Below are 21,339 nucleotides of genomic sequence, written 5' to 3' on the forward strand. Positions count from 1 at the left end.
CAACAAATTCCACACCTTGTGTAATAGCAGCGAATGGCTATAACCATTGTGAAATTGTTATGTAGCATTGCGCTGGCAATAAATAAAATTGATTGGGTTGATGTTGTGAGATGGAGTAAGGTGGTAGGAGGCTGGTGTGGAGCATAAACACCGGTATAGACCAGTTGGCCCGAGTGGCCTGTTTCTGTGCTGTAAATATTATGTTAAAATATAGAGTGAATAGAGTGGAGTGTTGGACAGAATTGAATTCTAATGCCGGTGATTTTTGAGTCATTTTTATTATTTGACCAATTTAACAATGAATTTGACTGGATATTTCACCCCATTCTTCAACTCCTCTCTGAACTTCCTCTGGGTCACTGCATAAATACACGTGTTGGTGCTGCAACTCAGGAGCTGAAGCATAATCGCAACTTCCTGAGCAACGGGTGAGTAAATAAAGATCCTGAAACGTGTCATGAATGCAATCCGCAGGAGTGTATAATTCACAAAATACGTCAGCCACAAAAGTATACTACTGACCTTTTTGGCGAAGAGTAATGTGATGGATTTTCTTCGGTTATCCATCTCTGGGTCACGGTCAGTTTCCCCGCTGCGGTGGGCCCTGAGTCTCCTGCGGACTCTGCTGGCCACAAGGATATATCTTATGGTCAGGGCGTTGAGTAGAAAATTCAGAAAGATGGGAAGCAGTGGGGTGAAAATATAGTGAAAAATCTCAAAAGCTGCCCATAGAGGTGATGAGATGTAGCCTTGAGAGTAGATGCAGGATGTCCCTATGTGGAGCTCATAGATGAAGTACCAGGGAAGACTGATGAAACAGCTCAAGCCACTGACATTTGCAATAACCACAGTGGCCATTTGCTCAGTGCAATATTTGGGACTGAGTTTCTGGTGACAAATTGCCAGAAAACAATCGAAGGTGAAACAGACAGTGAACCAGACTGAACTGCACTTGGACGCATAATGCAGGACTGTTTGCAGATTACACGAGGGAGAAAACAGCAGAAAGTTATTGTGGTGTATGTAGCACACAAATCACTGACTCCACACGGTCTGGTGTTAATATAACTGCTGTGACCTTCGTCCTTTATTGTTCAGCTCCAGAGTGCCTCCCAGGTGTGGTGGTCAGCCTTATATAGTCCTTGTTGCAGGTACTACCAGGGTTTCCCACCACAGTGCCCTCTGTGGTGTGGCATAGTACTTACATTACATTTAAGGTACTGGGACGATACACACATCATTTCATAACATCACCTTCCCCCCCCCCCGCCACCTGGACGCAGGACAACGATACACACATCATTACATAACATCACACTTGTCCAACGGAAGGCAGGTGGGCATAGACAGTGCGTTAGTATGGTACATATTATCTAGTACATTAACTGGCTATTGACTTGTAGCGAATCCTTGATTTCCTTGTTAGCCGTCATCATTAATTGTACTTCATCCATTATTTTACACAAATACAGTGGCCATTCAGCATTAAAAAAGTAATTCTTATTATAAATTTACTATCTCACGTTAACATTGCTCATTTTAGACTCGCTCTGCCTAACAGAAGTCCTTTGTGGGGACCACCCCTTTGTAAGGCCCTTTTAAGACTCCCGGGTGCATTTCCTTTTTAAGGCGCCATCTTTGATGCAGGAGGATTCCACGAGGCTTCTCCTTGAGCACCGCCATCTTTGATGCTCTGCAGCTCCGACACGATGCCGCCGCCATCTTCTTCTCCGCCGCTCCGGATGCCCTCCGCCATCGCAGCCTCCGCTCCCCTCCGCTGCCACCTGACTTGCTGCCTCTCCTGCGGCCGTCGTGGCTTCTCCAGCAGCTGCACTTGCTGTGTCCCCCGCGGCCACCATGGCCGCCGACCTCCAGCTGCTGCCGCCGCCCGACGCTACCAGCTCCTCGGCGGGGCCTGCCCAACGGCACCTTCCTCTGCGGGGCCCACCCGACGGCACCTTCCTCTGCGGGGCCCACCCAATGGCACCTTCCTCTGCGGGGCTCTTCCGAACCACCGGCCATCCTGAATCACTCGGCACCCCGCCCGCAGCGCCCCGCCGGCTCACCCCCCCCCCCCGCATTAGGCCCCTCTGTGCAGGGCTGCTTGCCTGTGGGGGCTGAGGCTGCAGGATCTCTGTGTGAGGCCCGGGGCTGGGACTTGCCTGTGGGTGGATTGAGGCTGCAGCTCCAGCTCGGTCGGCGCTGCTCTCTGGGGACCCGGGGCACGGCAGCACCCCGGGCAGCAGCAGCCTGTGGGGTGAGGAAGTCTTCCCAGCTCCCACGGACCGTCCCCATCCACCTCCGGCCGAGGAGTGTCGGCCCATCGCCTGCAACGACCCACAAAGGTAAAGCATGCGTCTCGTCCCCATGGGATACCTGCACCATCCCTCTGCCAAGAACAGGTGTTAGTTCCCTGGTGTAGGTACGCAGCTTCGCCGTGACCGGGACCAGCTTGGGTCGTGCAGCTGGGTTAATCCACAGTTTATCAAAAGTTCTCCGACTCATCAACGACAGACCCGAGCCCGTGTCCACTTCCATACTCACAGGGACTCCGTTGATTTTTACTTCCCTTATCACTGGGGGCGAATCGTCGGTGCACGTATACAGTCCAAGCACCTCATCTTTTTCTACCTGCTCCTCGCTGAATAGTGGATCATCCCCCATCTCCTCAGCCACACGGTGAGTCCGATTTCTTTTACACATACGCTGAAGGTGGCCTTTAACGTGGCAGGTAATACACGTGTACTCCGCAAACCTGCACCGGTGAGCCCCATGGCTTCCTCCACAACGCCAGCATGGTGCTGCTGGAATAGCCTGCCTCAGCGGACTCTGAGCTCCAGGATCCAGAGGTCCGTGCTCTCTGCCCCGGGCAGAGCCACGTTCTGCAGTTTTGTCCGTGGTGGGCGCTATCCTGTGGACAGTGCCTGCCGGGTTCGAGACTGTGTGGATCATTTGCTTGGTGCTGCAAGTCGAGGTCATATATGCCCGGCTGATGGCGATGGCCTTTGTCAGAGTGACTGTGGATGCCGTGGCCAGCAGCATGTGAAGGAGGCCCTCGTGGCTAATCCCCATAAAGAAAACGTCCCGCAAAGCCTCGTCAAGGTGTGCCCCAAAATCACACGGCGCCGCGAGTCTCCTGAGGTCCGCAGCATATTTGGTGACATTCTGGCCCTCAGGTCTGCAGTGATGGTAAAATTTGTATCTGGCCGTGAGGATGCTCTCCTTCGGTTTCAACTGGTCACGAATGAGTTCAGTCAGCTCCTCGTTTGACTTGTCCCTGGCGCTCCCAGGTGCCAGCAAATCCCTGACGAGACAGTAAATCTCATCTCCACAACTGGAGAGCAATATAGCCTTACGCTTCTCTCTCATTGCGTATGTGTCCTCCGTCAGGTCGTTTGCTATGAAGTATTACTCGAGCCTTTCCGTAAAGGCCCCCCAATCATTGCCCACGGTAAAATCCTTTAGCGAGCCCAGAGTACCCATGGTTGCGTGGAGTTCGTCCGCTTCCTCATTGCCAATGTGGTGTATGTAGCACACAAATCACTGACTCCACACGGTCTGGTGTAAATCTAACTGCTGTGACCTTCGTCCTTTATTGTTCAGCTCCAGAGTGCCTCCCAGGTGTGGTGGTCAGCCTTATATAGTCCTTGTTGCAGGTACTACCAGGGTTTCCCACCACAGCGCCCTCTGTGGTGTGGCATAGTGCTTACATTACATTTAAGGTACTAGGACGATACACACATCATTATATAACAGTTATTTTTGAAATATAGTGGGACAATCCGCCTCAGTATCACCTCAATGATGATGACCACGAGATCGGACACCGCCATGGCCAACAGATAGCGAGTGATGACTTTGGAGAGACCGCACTTGCCTCGGGACAGGATTACAATCGACACCAAGTTAGCTGTGAGACAAGAAGACAGAGATTGATTAGCAGACTGTCAGCAGAAGCGAGGCTTGGGCAGCGCTTGCTGCGAGAGTACAGGCATTGATAATACGTACAGTGACCAGTATCCATCGCTTCAGTGCTCCCTGATTCACAGAGCGGGTGCACAGGGAATAGAGGGAAATTGAGCAACACAGAAAGGGAACAGACAAGGATTACAGTGCAAATACTGGGTAAAGATACAACAGGAACTGGGCAGTTACGAAACCAATGCCCATGGATTAAAGTGTGAACAAGGGAGTGGCCACCGTACATCTGCAAGGGGTTTGGACAGGTTGGTTGGATCTGGGCACCAGAGCCAATAGTTGCCAATTTTCGGGAGCACTCCAAGGGATGGCGAAGATGGTTTGAAGTGGTACACAGGGCTGGAGCAGCTCAGTGAAATAGGGCCAGGCAGGGAGTTTGACAGGAAGAGAAGGAGACAGAGAACAAGCAGGGTCTCAGGAGCTGCCCCGGAAAAGCAATGGCAGAATGAAGCTGGGATGCAGCAGCTGGAGTGTCAGAGGATGAGAGGGCCGTGTCGGGTGTTGGTCACCGCACGGCACCCACCCTGGGCCCAACCACCTTGTAAGATTGAGCTTTTTTGTGCGTGAATGTTTTGGATTCCTCACATCAATAAGATTGTTGAATTGGGAATCAAGTCATTCACTGTGTGCCTTGATAGTAAAGCTGATTAGCAAAGGAACCTGTAAAACTCTCAGCCTGATCACCAGAGAACTGAAGGTGGGAAGGTGAGTGGAAGAGCTCATTGGAAGAGGAGCATGTCAAGGGTCAGGAGGTGTTGGGCTTTACTTGAAGACTGACCATTGAAAAATAACCAGTGCCTAAGAATCCTGTTACATGGGAACTTAAAGATCTGGAAACAAAACATTCAGTGGCTACATACCATTCCCTTGCATATTCTGAAGCTTATTACGTTATTGCTGAGAAACTTGAGGTTATTTATAGAGTTCCACTGCAGCTGCAGGTTATTTCACACTCAGCACGTTGTGATGCACTTTACAAGCAACATGCATTAACTTTAATGTTTGATTGCAGGACTAACAATTCATTGAGGTCCAATTGCAGAGAAGATGTAAAGAGCACCGCCACAGCATTGTTACTGTAAACTGTGCTCACCTTACATTGTAATATCAGGTCACAACAGCTCATTGTTATTTACTGTACAGCACATGCCAGCTTTCATTATTCACGCTTCCAAACTGCGGGAGATTAGATGAAGAGTGACTACATTTCAAAAGTACTTCATTGGCAGTGAACAACACTACATAAATACAGCTTTTCCTTTAAAACCAGGCGGTTAGTCACACGAGGAGAGAGATTCTTGGAGCTGCAGTAAATACGAACATTATACATATTCGGTCAAACAAATTATTGACAATAAATGCATTTACACGGAGCATCTGACTACATGTTATTCTGCTCGTGGGATCCGCCAAGGATAAGCTCCAGGAATACCCTGTCCTCGCCACACAGAATCAGTGCAACAATTGGTGTCCCTTATCAAACATTTCCCAGCACATTGGCGGAGAAGTGTGTCAGGACGCGTCCGTTCCACTCTGCCCGTTTTAACAATCCCGATTAATATTAATTACACAATCGGCAGGGACTAGGGAAGCAAAGGTGAGATAATCAGAAATAAAAACTGTAAATGCTGGAAATACTCAGCAGGCCAGGCAGCATGTGTGGAGAGAAACAGTTAATGTTTCAGGTCCATGGCCTTTTGTCAGAACTGGGCAAAATTATGTTTCTCATATTGTCATAACATCAACAAATGTCTTCCCACTGACTTAATGGCCATCACCAGACAGTTTTATGTTTGGTGTCTGTCACCGAGACAAAATAATGCTGTGTTTCAGTCATATATCACTGAGTTCATCAGATTGGTTTTTAAAATAAAAATCACATAATCCTATTAACATCTCTTGATCCTCTGAACCAAAGCCGGTCCTGGACTGGATACGGAACGGGAAGGCGGCCAATAAAAGGAACTATCTGTGAACGTTCCCTGTTGGGGAGATTCAGAACAGGTTACAATTTGAATGGTGATAACACATGAATCAAGCAGCAGAATGTTTGGACACATCACTGACTGGGCTCTCATTGACCAAGAGTCTGTGCAGCACAGATCAGCAACACAACAAGCGTAGCACTAACAGGTATCAGACAGGTAACAGTGGGTTAGACACACAATGGCAGTGCGTAGAATCACACGGCAGTCACTGGTTACATTCACTCACCAGGAACACCGATGGCGGCAAGAATAGAGAAGAAAATTCGTTCTGTATCATAAAATGAATTAAACACCATTTTCTCTCTGAAGTGATGACGTTGCTTGAGGCTCCATACAATCCCTTGCCTGGTGCGGGCAGGCTCTGGATCCAAAAGCAGTTTCTATTTATACTGGAGAGACACCTCCCGTGGGATTATTAGGCTGCATGATCATTGGCATTATTAACAGACCTCTGAACAAACACATTATTAAAACACCACTTTTCACTCGAACCCCTGTTGTGAAATAGGTTACATTCGCCTGCATACTGCCGAGTATTAAAGCTAAACTCCAAATTACAACATGAAATTACGAGTGGACCAGTGTTTATTATGACATCACGGCCTTGACATAAACTTGGCTCACAGGCGATGACACATTGCTCTTTACTGAGGCCTCCCACCGATGACTCTGTGGACTTTACCAGCACATCTACAATCATTAAGGAAGGATATACTTGCATTGGAGGCTGTTCAGAGAAGGTTCATTCGGTTGAGTCCGGAGATGAGGGGGTTGTCTTTTGAGGATAGGTTGAGTCGGTTGGGCTGATACACATTGGAGTTCAGAAGAATGAGAGGTGATCTTATTGAAACTTATAAGATAATGAGGGGACTTGACAAGGAGGATGCAGAGCATATTTCCACTCATAGGTGAAACTAAAACGAGGGGACATAGTCTTAGAATAAGGGACCACTCATTTAAAACTGATATGAGGAAACATTTTTTCTCTCAGAGGGTTGTAAATCTGTGGAATTCTCTGCCCTGGAGAACTGTGGAGGCTGGGTCATTGAATATATTTAAGGTGGAGATAGACAGATTTTAGAGTGCTAAGGGAGTAAAGGGTTCTGGGGAGCCGGCAGGGAAGTGGAGCTGAGTCCATGATCAGATCAGCCCTGATCTTACTGAATGGCGGAGCAGGCTCAAGGGACAAAATGGGCGACTCCTGCTCCTATTTCTTATGTTCCTATGTCCTTAAGTACAATGATGCAGTCTACATGGATATTAGCGAGGCTTTTGATAAGGTCCCACATGGCAGATCAGTCTGAAAAGTAAAAGCCCATGGGATCCAAAGGAAAGTGCCAATTTGGATTCAAAATTGCCTCAGTGTCAGAAAGCAAAGGGTAATGGTCGACAGGTGTATTTGTGACTGGAAGGCTGTTTCCAGTGGGGTTCCACAGGCCTCAGTACTGGGCCCCATGCGTCATGTGGTATATATCAATGATTTAGACTACAATATAGAGGCATGATTAAGAAGTTTGCAGATGATAAAAAAATTGGCCTGGTGGTTGATAATGAGGAAGAAAGCTGTAGACTGCAGGAAGATATCAGTGGAACATAGGAAGATAGGAAATAGGAGGAGGAGTAGCCCATTCGACCCCTCGAGCCTCCACCACCATTCTATAAGATCATGGCTGATTTGATCATGGACTCAGCTCCACTTCCCTGCACGCTCCCCATAACCCTTGCCTCCCTTATCATTCAAAAATCCGTCTCTCTCCACCTGAAATATATTCAATGACCCAGCCTTCACAATTCTCTGGGGCTGAGAATTCCACTGATTTACAACTCTCTAAGAGAAGAAATTCCTCCTCATCTAGTTCTAAATGGGTGGCCCCTTATTCTTAAACTATGCCCCCTATTTCTAGATTTCCCCATGAGCGGAAACAGCGTCTCTGCATCTACCTTGTCGAGCCCCTCAGTAACTTACATGTTTTTATAAGAACATTCTTCTAAACTCCAATGAGTATAGGCCCAACCTACTCAACTTTGCTTTATAAGTCGACCCCTTCATCTCAGGAATCAACCTAATGAACCTTCTCTGAACTGCCTCCAATGCAAGTATATCCCTCCTTAACTAAGGACACCATAACTGTACGCAGTACTCTAGGTGTGGTCTCAACAATACACTGCACATTTGCAGCAGTACTTCCCTGCTTTTATATTCAAAGATCTGGGGAGTTTTCCCAAAGTCCTGGCCAACATTGATCGCCTGAAAAGCACCAAAAAATAGATGATATAGTCATTTACTTTACTGCTGTTTGTGGGATCTTGCTGTGCACAAATTGATTGCTGAATCTCCGACATAAGAACATAAGAAAGAAATAGGAGCTGGAGTAGACCAATTGGCCCTTCGAACCTACTCCACCATTTAACAAGATCATGGCTGATCTTCCACCTCAACTCCACCTTGTCGCACTATCCCCATATCCCTTAATTCCCTTCGTTCTCCAAAATTTATTGACCTCTGTCTTGAATATACTTAATGACTGAGCATCCACAGCTCTTTGGGGTAGAGAAATCTATAGAATCACAATCCTTTGAGTGAAGAAGTTTCTCCTTTTCTCAGTCTTAAATGGCCGATCCCTTATTCTGAAACTGTGACTTTGTGTTCTAGATTCCCCAGCCAGGGGAAACATTTTCTCAGCATTAACCCTGTCAAGCCCCTTAAAAATTTATATGTTTCAATTAGATCACCTCTCATTCTTCTAAACTCCAGGGAAAGGCCTAGTCCACTCAATTTCTCCTTATAGGGAAATCCCCTCATCCCAGGAATCAGTCTAGCGAACCTTTGTTGCACCCCATCTCAGGCAAATATGTCTTTGTTTAGGTAAGGAGACCACAACCGTACACAGTATTCCGGGAGTGGCCTCACCAATGCCCTGTATAATTGTAGTCAGATTTCTTTACTCTTATCATCTAACCCCTTTGTAACAAAAGCTAACATACCACAGAGACTTCACTTGAAAAAGAACTTCATTGGCTGTAAATCACTTTGCGGTGACCTGAGGTTGTGAAAGACACTATATGTTCCCGAACTCAATGTTTGAATCACTTCAATCTGGTTTTCGCGCCTGCCACAGTACCGAAACGGCTCTCAAAAAAGTCACAAATGACATCCTTTGTGATTGTGACAAAGGTAAACTATCCCTCCTCATCCTCCTGGACCTATCTGTAGCCTTTGACACAGCTGACCACTCCATCCTCCTCCAACGCCTCTCCACCATCGTCCAGCTGGGTGGGACTGCACTCACCTGGTTCCATTCTTATCTATCCAATCGTAGCCAGAAAATCTCCTGCAATGGTTTCTCTTCGCACTCCCGCAGCATTACCTCTGGTGTCCCACAAGGATCTATCCTTGGCCCCTTCCTATTTCTCATCTATATGCTGCCCCTTGGTGATATCATCCGAAAACACGGGGTCAGTTTCCACATGTACACTGACGACACACAGCTCTAACTCTCCACCACTTCTCTCGACCCCTCCATGGTCTCTATATTATCAGACTGATTGTCCAATAACCAGTACTGAATGAGCAGAAATTTTCTCCAATTAAATATTGGGAAGACCGAAGCCATTGTCTTTGGTCCCCGCCACAAACTGCATCTCCTAACCACTAACTCCACCTCTCTCCCGAGCATCTATCTGAGGCTAAACCAGATTGTTCGCAACCTAGGCGTCATATTTGACCCTGAAATGTGCTTCCGGCCACATATCCGCGGCATAACTAAAACCGCCTATTTCCACCTCCGTAACATTGCCCGCTTCTGCCGCTGCCTCAGCTCTTCTGCTGCTGAAACCCTCCTCCATTCCTTTGTTAACTCCAGACTTGACTACTCCAAAGCACTCCTGGCTGGCCTCCCACATTCTACACTACGTAAACTTGAGGTCATCCAAAATTCGGCAGCCCATGTCCTAACTTGCACCAAGTCACGATCACCCATCACCCCTGTGCTCGCAGATCTGCATTGGCTCCCAGTTAAACAACAGCTTGATTTCAAAATTCTCATCCTTGTTGACAAATTCCTCCATGGCCTCACCCCTCCCTATCTCTGTAACCTATTTCAGTCTCACAGCCCCCTGAAATATCTGTGCTCCTCAAATTTTGCCCTCTTGGGCATCCCTGATTATAATCGCTCAACCATCGATGGCCGTGCCTTCTGTTGCCTGGGCCGTAAACTCTGGAACTCCCTCCCTAAACTTCTCCGCCTCTCTACCTCTCTTTCCTCTTTTAAGATGCTCCTTAAAACCTACCTGTTTAACCAAGCTTTTGTTCATCTGCCATAATGTCTTCTTACGTGGCTCGGTGTCAAATTTACCTGTGTTGTCTTATAACACTGCTGTGACGCGCTTGGGATGTTTTACTACGTTAAAGGCGCTATATAAATAAAAGTTATTGTTCTATAAAGTTCTTTCTATTTTTAAATTTAGCAAGACTACCAACTGTTCATAATTTATAAGTTAAATAGAATTGTTTGAGTAAATGGAAACTATTCTTGCCTAAGGGTTTCTCATTATAATTTAGGCAACATATATTCATAATAATGTAACATGAGGTAGTCTTTTTCCTAGCACTGCATGTTTTCCATAACAAGGTAACAGTTCTTAGAACGGAGATACATACAATAGAGGGGGCATATGGAGTTAAATGGTGTGGATTTTAAATAAGGGTATGCTGGAGCTTGTTGAAAGGTTTTGATATAAATAATCAGTTTGTAAACAATATTTGTAATAAAATAATTTTTATGCCCGAGAATCAGATTAAACCACTTTCTGCTTGTTTTGGGAGGTGGCTGTTTGAAAGATTTTCAATGACTTACTGCTGATAATAAGAAAAACAGGGGGAGGGTGAGCAAGAGCAATTTGGCCCCATCCTGCAGACCTGTGCAGTGATTTGAGACCAGATTTTCCATCTCTTTTTGATGTGACCACACAATTTTTGATTTATGAGTAGGATCTTCTTGTTTACTTGAAAAATCATCCAGTTAAAGCAGATGTCTCACCAAAACACACACACACACCTGCTTCATGATAATTGCTAGTTTAAGATGTTCAACATCGGTTTCCCCTTGATTAACGCTAAGTCTATGCCAGCTCCGAAAGCAGATTTTCAATACAAGAATCCTTGGGAAGCACTGAAGGCACATAAAGACAACTAAACAACTAAAATTGGTCGTAGATAATATTTAGCTCAATGTCACCAGTGCTTTCTTGAAGTTAACTTTGTTAACATTTTAAAGAGTTTAAGGAACTGCCATTTCTAGTCAACAATATGAAAACTGCACAGTTGCCTGCCTTGGGAGTTCCTGATCTATTTGATGTGACATTCACTGCAGTGTGCGCTCTACCCTTCCAGTTTTTGTAGCCGTGAATCGGTGGGTAGCACTCTCACCTCTGAGTCAGAAGGTTGTGGTTCAAGTCCCACTCCAGAGATTTAAGCATATAATCCAGGGTGATACTTCAGTGTAGCGCTGAAGGAGTGTTCACTGTTGGAGGTACAGGTACTGCAGATATTAAACTGAGGTCTATCTGAGAAGATTCCACGGCACTATTTCAAAGCAGATCAGGGAATTTCCCCCTCGTGTCCTGGCCAATAATTATCCCTCAACCAACATTGCTAAAACAGATGATCCGATCATGATCTTATTGCTGTTTGTGGATCCATGCTGTGTACAACTTGGCTGCTGCAATTCCTACATTATACCAGTGACTACTCTTCAAAAACATTGGCTGTAAAGAATCTGCAAAGGGATATAGACAGGTTAAGTGAGTACTGGGCAAAAAATTGGCAGATGGAGTATAATGCGGGAAAATGTGCGGTTATTCATTTTGGTAGGAAGAATACAAAATCAATTTATTATTTAAATGGAGAGAGACTAAAATGCTGAGGTACAGAGTGATCGGGGGTGTTGCGGGGGGTCCTTGTACACGAAACACAAAAAGTTAGCAAGTAGGTACAGCAATTAATTAGAAAGGCAAATGGAATGTTGGCCTTTATTGCAAGGGGGCTAGAGTATAAAAGTAGGGAAGTCTTGCTACACACCTGGAGTACTGCGCACAGTTTTGGTCTCCTTATTTAAGGAGGAATATACATGCATTGGAGGCAGTTCAGAGAAGGTTTACTCAGTTGATACCTGAAATAAGGGGTTTGACTTATTAAGAAAGGTTGAGTTTCTTCTGTGTACTGTGTACAGTTCTGGTCACCACATTACACGAAAGATGTGATTGCACTAGACAGGGTAGAGAGGAGATTTACGAGGATGTTGTCTGGACTGGAGAATTTTAGCCATGAGGAAAGATTGGATAGGCTGGGATTGTTCACTTTGGAACAGAGGAGGCTGACAGAAGACTTGATTGAGGTGTATAAAATTATGAGGGGCCTAGATAAAGTGGATAGGAAGCACCTATTTCCCTTAGTGGAGAGATCAATAACCAGCGGACATACATTTAAAGTAATTGGCAGAAGGATTAAAGAGGAGTTGAGGAGAATTTTTTTCAGCAGAGGGTGGTAGGGGTCTGGAACTCACTGCCTGAAAGGGTGCTAGAGGCAGAAACCGCAATCACATAAAAAAATATTTGGATATGCATTGAAGTGCTGCAACCTGCAAGGCTACGGACCAAGAACTGGAACGTGGGATTTGGCTGGATAGCTCATTTTTGGCCAGCATGGATAAGATGGGCCAAATGGCCACCTTCTGTGCCTTAAACTTCTATAATTTTATGATCGACTCACTCCGCATCTCCCTCAAAAATATCCATTCACTTGTGAACAAGGCCCTTGCCATCCACGATCTTATTGTGGATGATTGCTGGACTGAAAGCTGGCTACATGTGACGGCACCTTCCCCCGTACTGAAGCCTACCCACCAGGCTATACCTCACACCACACAAACTGCTGCGATGGGCCTTATCATCAAATCTCACCTTGGTCCGACACCCCAATTCCTCTGGTGCCTTCTCCTCTTTTGAGCCTGATTCTATTCCTATCGATCCAGTCATAGCCAGAGAACCACCTGCAATGGTTCCTCTTCCCACTCCCACAGGGTTACCTCTGGAGTCCCGCAAGGATCTCGCATTGGTCCCCTCCTATTTCTCATCGGCACGCTGCCCCTCGGCAACATCATTTGAAAACACAAAGTAAGATTCCCCATGTTCCATTGTCGATATCCAGCTCTACCTCACCACAACAACAACAACTTGCATTTATATAGAACCTTTAATGTAGTAAAATACCCGAAGGAGCTTCACTTGAGTGCTTTCAAACAAAATTTGACGTTGAACCACATAAGGAGATATTCGGACAGTGAGGTAGTTTTTAAGGAGCACCTTAAAGGAAGAAAGAGCTGGAGAGGTGGCAAAATTTAGAGACGGAATTCCAAGGCTTAGGGCCCAGGCAGCTGAAGGCACAGCCACCAATTGTGGAGCGATGAAAATCAAGGATGGGCAAGAGGTCAGAATTGGAGGAGTGCAAAGATCTCAGAGGGATACAGGGCTGCAGATTTAAAAAAAAATTATTCCTGGGATGTGAGTGTCGCTGGCAAGGCCGGCATTTATTGCCCATCCCTAATTGCCCCTTGAGAAGGCAGTGGTGAGCCGCCTTCTTGAACCGCTGCAGTCCGTGTGGTGAAGGTGCTCCCACAGTGCTGTTAGGGAGGGAGTTCCATGATTTTGACCCAGCGACGATGAATGAATGGTGATATATTTCCAAGTCAGGATGGTGTGTGACTTGGATGGGAATGTGGAGATGGTGGTGTTCCCATGTGGCTGCTGCCCTTGTCCTTCCAGGTGGTAGTGGTCGCGGGTTTGGGAAATACTGTTGAAGAAGCTTTGGCAAGTTGCTGCAGTGCATCATGTAGATGGTACACACTGCAGCATCAGTGCGCTGGTGGTGGAGGGAGTGAATGTTTAAGATGGTGGATGGGTGTAAATCAAGCGGGCTGCTTTGTTCTGATAGTGTCGAGCTTCTTGAGTGTTTTTGGAATTGCACACATTCAGGCAAGTGGAGAGTATTCCATCACACTCCTGACTTGTCCCTTGTAGATGGTGGAAAGGATTTGGGGAGTCAGGAGGTGAGACACTCACTGCAGAATACCCAGCCTCTGACCTGCTCTTGTCACCACAGTATTTATGTGGCTGGTCTAGTTAAGTTTCTGGTCAATGGTGACACCCAGAATGTTGATGGCAGGGAGTGGTGGTTAGACTCTCGCTTGTTGGAGATAGTCATTGCCTGGCACTTGTGTGGCGCGAATGTTATTTGGCACTTATCAGCCCAAGCCTGAATGTCGTCCAGGTCGTGCTGCACCTGGGCATGGACTGCTTCATTATCTGAGGAGTTGCAAATGGAACTGAACACTGCAATCATTAGCGAACATCCCCACTTCTGATCTTATGATGTAGGGAAGGTCATTGATCAAGCAGCTGAAGATGGTTGGTCCTAGGACACTGCCCTGAGGAAGTCCTACAGCGATGTCCTGGGGCTGGGATGATTGGCCTCCAACAACCACAACCATCTTCCGTTGTGCTAGGTATGACTCCAGCCAGTGGAGATTTTTCCCCCTGATTCCCATTGACTTCAGTTTTACTAGGGCTCCTTGATGCCACACTTGGTCAAAATGCTGCCTTGATGGCTAGAGCAGTCACTCTCACTTCACCTCTGGAATTCAGCTCTTTTGTCCATGTTTGGACCACGGCTGTAATGAAGTCTGGAGCTGAGTGGTTCTGGAGGAAACTGTGTATCTGTGAGCAAGTGCTGCTTGACAGCACTGTCGACGACACCTTCTATCACTTTGCTGATGATTGCGAGCAGAAAAATGGGGCAGTAATTGGCCGTATTGCATTTGTCCTGCATTTTGTGGACAGGACAGAACATACCTGGGCATTGTCAGATAGATGCCAGTGTTGTAGCTTAGCTAGAAGTGTGGCTAGTTCTGAAGCACAAGTCTTCAGCACAACAGTCGAGATGTTGTCGGGGCCCATAGCCTTTGCTGTATCCAGTGCGCTCAGTCGTTTCTTGATATCACGTGGAATGAATCCAATTGGCGGAAGACTGACTTATGTGATGGTGGGGACCTCAGGAGGAGGTCAATATGGATCATCCACTCGGCATTTCTGGCTGAAGATGGTGGTAAATGCTTCAGCTTTGTCTTTTGCATTGCGTGCTGGGCTCCGCCATCATTGTGGATGGGGATATTCATGGAGCCTCCTCCTCCTCCCATAATGGTCCCCCACATTCATGCCTGGATGTGACAGGACAGAAGTAGCGAGGGCAAAGCCATGGAGGGATTTGGAAATTATGAGAATTTTAAATTTGAGGCATTGGTTGACCGGGAGCCAATGTGCGCACAGGGTTGATGGGTGAATGGGACTTGGTGCGAGTTAAAACACGGGCAGCCGAGTTTTGGATGAATTGTAGTTTATGGAGTGCAGGAGATGGGAGTCCGGTCAGGAGACCATTGGAAATATGCAAGTCTAGAGGTAACAAAAGCACGGATGTGGATTCAGCACCAGATAGAATCATAGAAGCATTTTTAATGGTTACAGAAGAAGGCCATTTGGCCTGTCGAGCTCGTGTCGACTCTCAGCTAGTCCCACTACCCCGCCCTTTCCCCATAGCCCTGCAAATTTCTTTCCTTCAGATACTTATCCAACTCCCCTTTGAATGCTAAGATTGAGTCTGCCTCCAGTCCCCTTTCAGGCTGCGCATTCCAGAACAAACATTTTTTTTTGTTAGATCGCCTTTGGTTCTTTTGTCAATCACCTTAAATCTGTGTCCTCTGTTTCTCGACCCTTCTGCAAATGGGAACAGTTTCTCTCTACCTACTCTGTCCAAATCCCTCATGATTTTGAACACCTCTACCAAACCTCTTCTCAACCTTCTAGGCTCTATGTAGAACAACCCCAGCTTCTCCAGTCTATCCACATAACTGAAGTCCCTCATCCCTGGAACCATTCTTGTAAATCTTTTCTTCTCCTTCTCTAAGGCTTTCACATCCTTCCTAAAGTGAGGTGCCCAGAATTGGACATACTTCTCCAGTTGGGCCCAAACCAGTGTTTAATACAGTTTCATCATAATTTCCAAACTTTTGTACCATATGCCTCTATTTATGAAGCCCAGAATCCCGTAAGCTTTTTTAACCATTTTCTCAACCTGCCCTGCCACCTTCACTGATTTGTGCCCATATACCCCCAGGTCTCTCTGTTCATGCACCCTCTTTATGAGTGTACCCTTTAGTTTATATGTCCTCTTCACATCCTTTCGACCAAAATGTATCACTTCACACTTTTCCGCATTAAATTTAATCTGCCCCGGTCTGCCCATTACACCAGCCTCTGTACATCTTTCTGAAGTCTATCACTCTCCTCCTCACTGTTCACTATACTTCCAAGTTTTGTGTCATCTGCAAATTTTGAAATTGTGCCCTGTATACCCATGTCCAAGTCATTAATATATCTCAAGAAAAGCAGTGGTCCCAGTACCGACCCCTGGGGAACACCTCTGTGTACCTTGTTCCAGTCCGATAAACAACCGTTCACCGCTGCTCTCTGTTTCCTGTCACTTACCCAATTTCATATCCATACTGACACTATACATTTTATTGCATGGATTTCAACTTTGTTGTCAAGCCTATTATGTGGCACTTTGTCAACGCCTTTTGGAAATCCATGTACACCACATTAACCTCATTAACCCTCTCTGTTACCTCATCAAAAAACTCGATCAAGTTGGTTAAACATGATTTGCCTTTAACATATCCATGCTGTCTTTACTTAATTAGGAGGGGGAAAATAGAATACGAGAACATAAAAACTGACTGCAAAAGCTTCTACAGATACGTGAAGAGAAAAAGATTAGTGAAGACAAATGTAGGTCCCTTACAGTCAGAATCAGGTGAAGTCATAATGGGGCACAAAGAAATGGCAGACCAATTGAACAAATACTTTGGTTCTGTCTTCACTAAGGAAGACACAAATAACGTTCCGGAAATACGAGGGGGACGAGGGTCTAGTGAGAAGGAGGAACTAAAGGAAATCCATATTAGTCAGCAAATTGGGTTTGGAGTAAAATTGATGGGATTGAAGGCTGATAAATCCCCAGGGCCTGATAGTCTGCATCCCAGAGAATTTAAGGAATAGTGGATGCATTGGTGGTCATTTTCCAACATTCTATAGACTCTGGATCAGTTCCTATGGACTGGAGGGCAGCTAATGTAACTCCACTTTTTAAAAAAGGAGGGAGAGAGTAAACAGGAAATTATAGATCGGTCAGCCTGACATCGGTGGTGGGGAAAATGTTGGAAACAATTATTAAAGATGTAATAGCAGCACATTTGGAAAGCAGTGACAGGCAGTGATTAGTGGGGTACCGCAAGGTTCAGTGCTGGGACCCCAGCTATTTACAATAAACATTAATGATTTAGATAATGAAGGAATTGAATGTCATATCTCCAAGTTTGCTAATGACAATAAGCTGGGTGGCAGTGCGAACTGTGAGGAGGATGCTAAGAGGCTGCAGGGTGACTTGGACAGGTTAGATGAGTTGGCAAATACATGGCAGATGCAGTCTAATGTGGATAAATGTGAGGTTATCCACTTTGGTGGTAACAACAGCGGGGCTGATTATTATCTGAATGGTGACAGATTAGTAAAGGGGGAGGTGCAACGAGACATGGGTGTCATGGTACATCAGTCATTAAAGGGTGGCATACAGGTGCAGCAGGCGGTGATGAAGGCAAATGGCATGTAGGCCTTCATAGCGAGAGGATTCGAGTATAGGAGCAAGGAGGTCTTACTACAGTTTTACAGGGCCTTGGTAAGGCCACACCTTGAATGTTGTGTCCAGTTTTGGTCTCCTAATCTGAGGAAGGACATTCTTGCTATTGAGGGAGTGCAGCGAAGGTTCACCAGACTGAATCCCGGGATGACAGGACTGACATATGAAGAAAGACTAGATCGACTAGGCTTGTATTCAATGGAATTTAGAAGAATGAGAGGGGATCTCATAGAAACATATAAAATTCTGACGGGATTAGACAGGTTAGATGCAGGAAGAATGTTCCCGATGTTGAGGAAGTCCAGAACCAGGGGTCACAGTCTGAGGATAAGGATAAGCCATTTAGGACGGAGATGAGGAGAAACTTCTTCACTCAGAGATTTGAGGGCATGTGGATTTCTCTATCACAGACAGTTGTTGGGGCCAGTTGGTTAGATATATTCAAAAGGGAGTTAGATATGGCCCTCATGGCTAAAGGGATCAAGGGGTATGGAGAGAAAGCAGGAATGGGGTACTGAAATGCATGATCAGCCATGATCATATTGAATGGTGCTGCAGGCATGACGGGCCAAATGGCCTACTCCTGGACCTATTTTCTATTTTTCTATGTCTATGTTAATCCACACTTGTCCAAGTGACTCTCAAGATGAGCTAAGGTAGGGGCGGATGCAAGCAATGTTATAGAGGTGGAAGAAGGCTGTTTTGGCGATGGAGAAGATATGGTGTTGGAAGCTCAGCTCAGGATCAAATAGGACACCAAGGTTGCAAACAGTCTGGTCAGCCTCAGACAGATGTTAGGGAGAGAAATGGAGTTGGTGGCTAAGTATCGGAGCTTGTGTCGGGGTTCGAAGACAATGGCTTCAGTCTTCCCAATATTTATTTGGAGGAAATTTCTGCTCATCCAGTACTGGATGTCAGAGAAGCAGTCTGACAATTTAGAGAAAGTGGAGAGGTCAAGAGAATTGGTGGTGAGGTAGAGCTGGGTGTCGCCTGTGTACATGTGGAAACTGACTCTGTGTTTTCAGAAGATGTCGCCAAGAGGCAGTATGTAGATGAGAAATAGGAGGAACCAAGGATAGATCCTTGGGGGACTCCAGAGGTAATAATATGGGTAACATGCACTCCAAAACTAACTTAGACCTCTTTGTATTCTATATGAACCCACCTAATTCTGTGTTCTGTCTAACAGTAACTGTCTCTCCCAGTCCTCTGTGCAACTTCTTTCTCTCACTGGGCTTCTTTTTGTCTCCTGCCAATATTACTTCTGGCTTTTAATCATTTCCTGTTCTCCATCTAAGCACAGTTCATTCTATTTCTATTCCTGTGTGTGTACTGTTGTGTGTGTATATTTTTTTCTTTGTCCCCTTCAGCCTTTCCCTCATTCTGTACTTTTTAATTGCCTTATATTGGAGCTGCTGAGGGAGCCGACAGGGTTTAGCACCAGCTTCCTAGCCATTTTTATGAACAACACTTTAAATCCTTAAATGCAAAACCTCCAAGAGACCGGCAACCTTGTGGGGATGGCTTAGGGAATAGGATTGACTGGGAGTAGTTCAAGCGAGACGATCCTGACTAAGGTGCATTCAGGTGCGGTGTGAGCTGTGAGGAGGATGCTAAGAGGCTGCAGGGTGACTTGACAGGTTAGGTGAGTGGGCAAATACATGGCAGATGCAGTATAATGTGGATAAATGTGAGGTTATCCACTTTGATGGCAAAAACATGAAGACAGAATATTATCTGAATGGCGGCAGATTAGGAAAAGGGGAGGTGCAACAAGACCTGGGTGTCATGGTACATCAGTCATTGAAGGTTGGCATGCAGGTGCAGCAGGCGGTGAAGAAGGCAAATGGCATGTTGGCTGTCATAGCTAGGGGATTTGAGTATCAGAGCAGGAAGGTCTTGCTGCAGCTGTACAGGGCCTTGGTGAAGTCTCACCTTGAATATTGTGTTCAGTTTTGGTCTCCTAATCTGAGGAAGGACATTCTTGCTATTGAGGGAGTGCACCAGACTGATTCCCGGGATGGCAGGACTGACATATGAGGAGAGACTGGATCGACTGGGCCTGTATTCACTGGAGTTTAGAAGAATGAGAGGGGATTTCATAGAAACATATAAAGTTCTGATGGGACTGGACAGGTTAGATGCAGGAAGAATGTTCCCGATGTTGGGGGAGTCCAGAACCAGGGGTCACAGTCTAAGGATAAGGGGTAAGCCATTTAGGACCCAGATGAGGAGAAACTTCTTCACTGAGAGAGTTGTTAACCTGTGGAATTCTCTTCCGCAGAGAGTTGTTGATGCCAATTCGTTAGATAGATTCAAAGGGGAGTTGGATATGGCACTTACGGCTAAAGGGATCAAGGGGTATGGAGAAAAAGCAGGAAAGGGGTTGTCATGTATTTTACTGTTATTGCAATCCATGTATAAACTGAACTAAATTGTACACCGTGAGAACACTGGCCATTAGGTGGTGAACTTGTGGGAGACACTCCTAACCTGGACTTTCAGGTATAAAAGGGGAAGCTCCACTCATCTTCTGAACGTCAGTGCTGGCTAATAAAGGTTACTGGTCACAGAGTGACTTTGTCTCAAGTATGGGTATCGTGTGCATTTATACTGTATAGTAAGGAAATATTATTGGCGACGAGAAACTGGGATTTAAACCATGCGAGCATAGCCACTAGCAGCACAGACGAGAGGTACTGTGTCGGTGATGATTGGGACGATTTTATTGAGAGACTACAACAAAGTTTCAGCACTAAGGAATGGTTGGGACAGGATTCGGCCGACAAACTCATCTCCTGACGGTTTGTGGATTCAGGACGTACTCCCTGATGAAGGGCCTTCTAGCGCCAGAGAAGCCGACAGATAAGACTTTTGAAGAGCTCAGTAAGTTGATCGGGGAACACTTTAACCGGTGAGCAGCATGCAAATGGCGAGACACCAGTTTTACATGCACCGGCGGTGAGAAGGGCAAAGCGTTCCAGACATCGTGGCAGACCTCCGGTGACTGGCGAGCCTATGTAAGTTCCTAGATGCATACAGAGTGGAGATGCTGCAAGACTTTTTTATTGAGGGCATCGGGCACGCTGGGGTTTTCAGGAAACTGATTGAGACCAAAGACTTGACCCTGGAAACGGCGGCTTTGATGGCCCAGATATTTATCTCAGGGGAGGAAGAGACCTGAATGATGTTTGACAAAAATCTTGGTCTAAATGCAGCAAATGGACAGGGAGTCAACATTGTTCATGTGGCACATAGTTCTCAAGGCAGATAGGGGCAATCGGACATGCCCGAGCATGTAGTCAAACCCAAAGGGGGAATTCAATAGAGACAATGGCTAGCTGAACGGTGATTCATGCCATCGTAAGGGACAATACGGCCAGTAATGGGGCCATCAACATCTGTCAATGGTGCATTTAAGGACGGTTACAGAGACAGTCAGAGACGATTAACTGGTAATGAATGGACCTTTTGTTTGCAACACCGGCTCATGTTGGAGGTGTGGAGGCAAACACACAGCCAGAGCTTGCAGGTATCAGCAATATACCTGCAGAAACTGCAATGTCA

The 21,339-nt window shown here is 46.1% G+C and overlaps 1 protein-coding gene across 2 annotated transcripts in view; it reads right to left on the reverse strand.

The window, feature by feature from the left end:
* Nucleotides 1-21,339, reverse strand: part of LOC139265229 (uncharacterized) — a 92,419-nt gene that overhangs the window by 8,016 nt on the left and 63,064 nt on the right. For both annotated transcript variants that reach the window (XR_011593512.1, XM_070882157.1), the window contains exon 4: nucleotides 3,798-3,910. Coding sequence is in view for 1 of the 2 variants with exons in the window: in XM_070882157.1 (XP_070738258.1) it covers nucleotides 3,798-3,910 (113 nt within the window). In the remaining variant the exon portion in view is untranslated. The remainder of the gene's footprint in view (nucleotides 1-3,797; nucleotides 3,911-21,339) is intronic.

This window comes from Pristiophorus japonicus, chromosome 6 (genome assembly GCF_044704955.1).
Source record: "Pristiophorus japonicus isolate sPriJap1 chromosome 6, sPriJap1.hap1, whole genome shotgun sequence".
Lineage (NCBI taxonomy): Eukaryota > Metazoa > Chordata > Chondrichthyes > Pristiophoridae > Pristiophorus > Pristiophorus japonicus.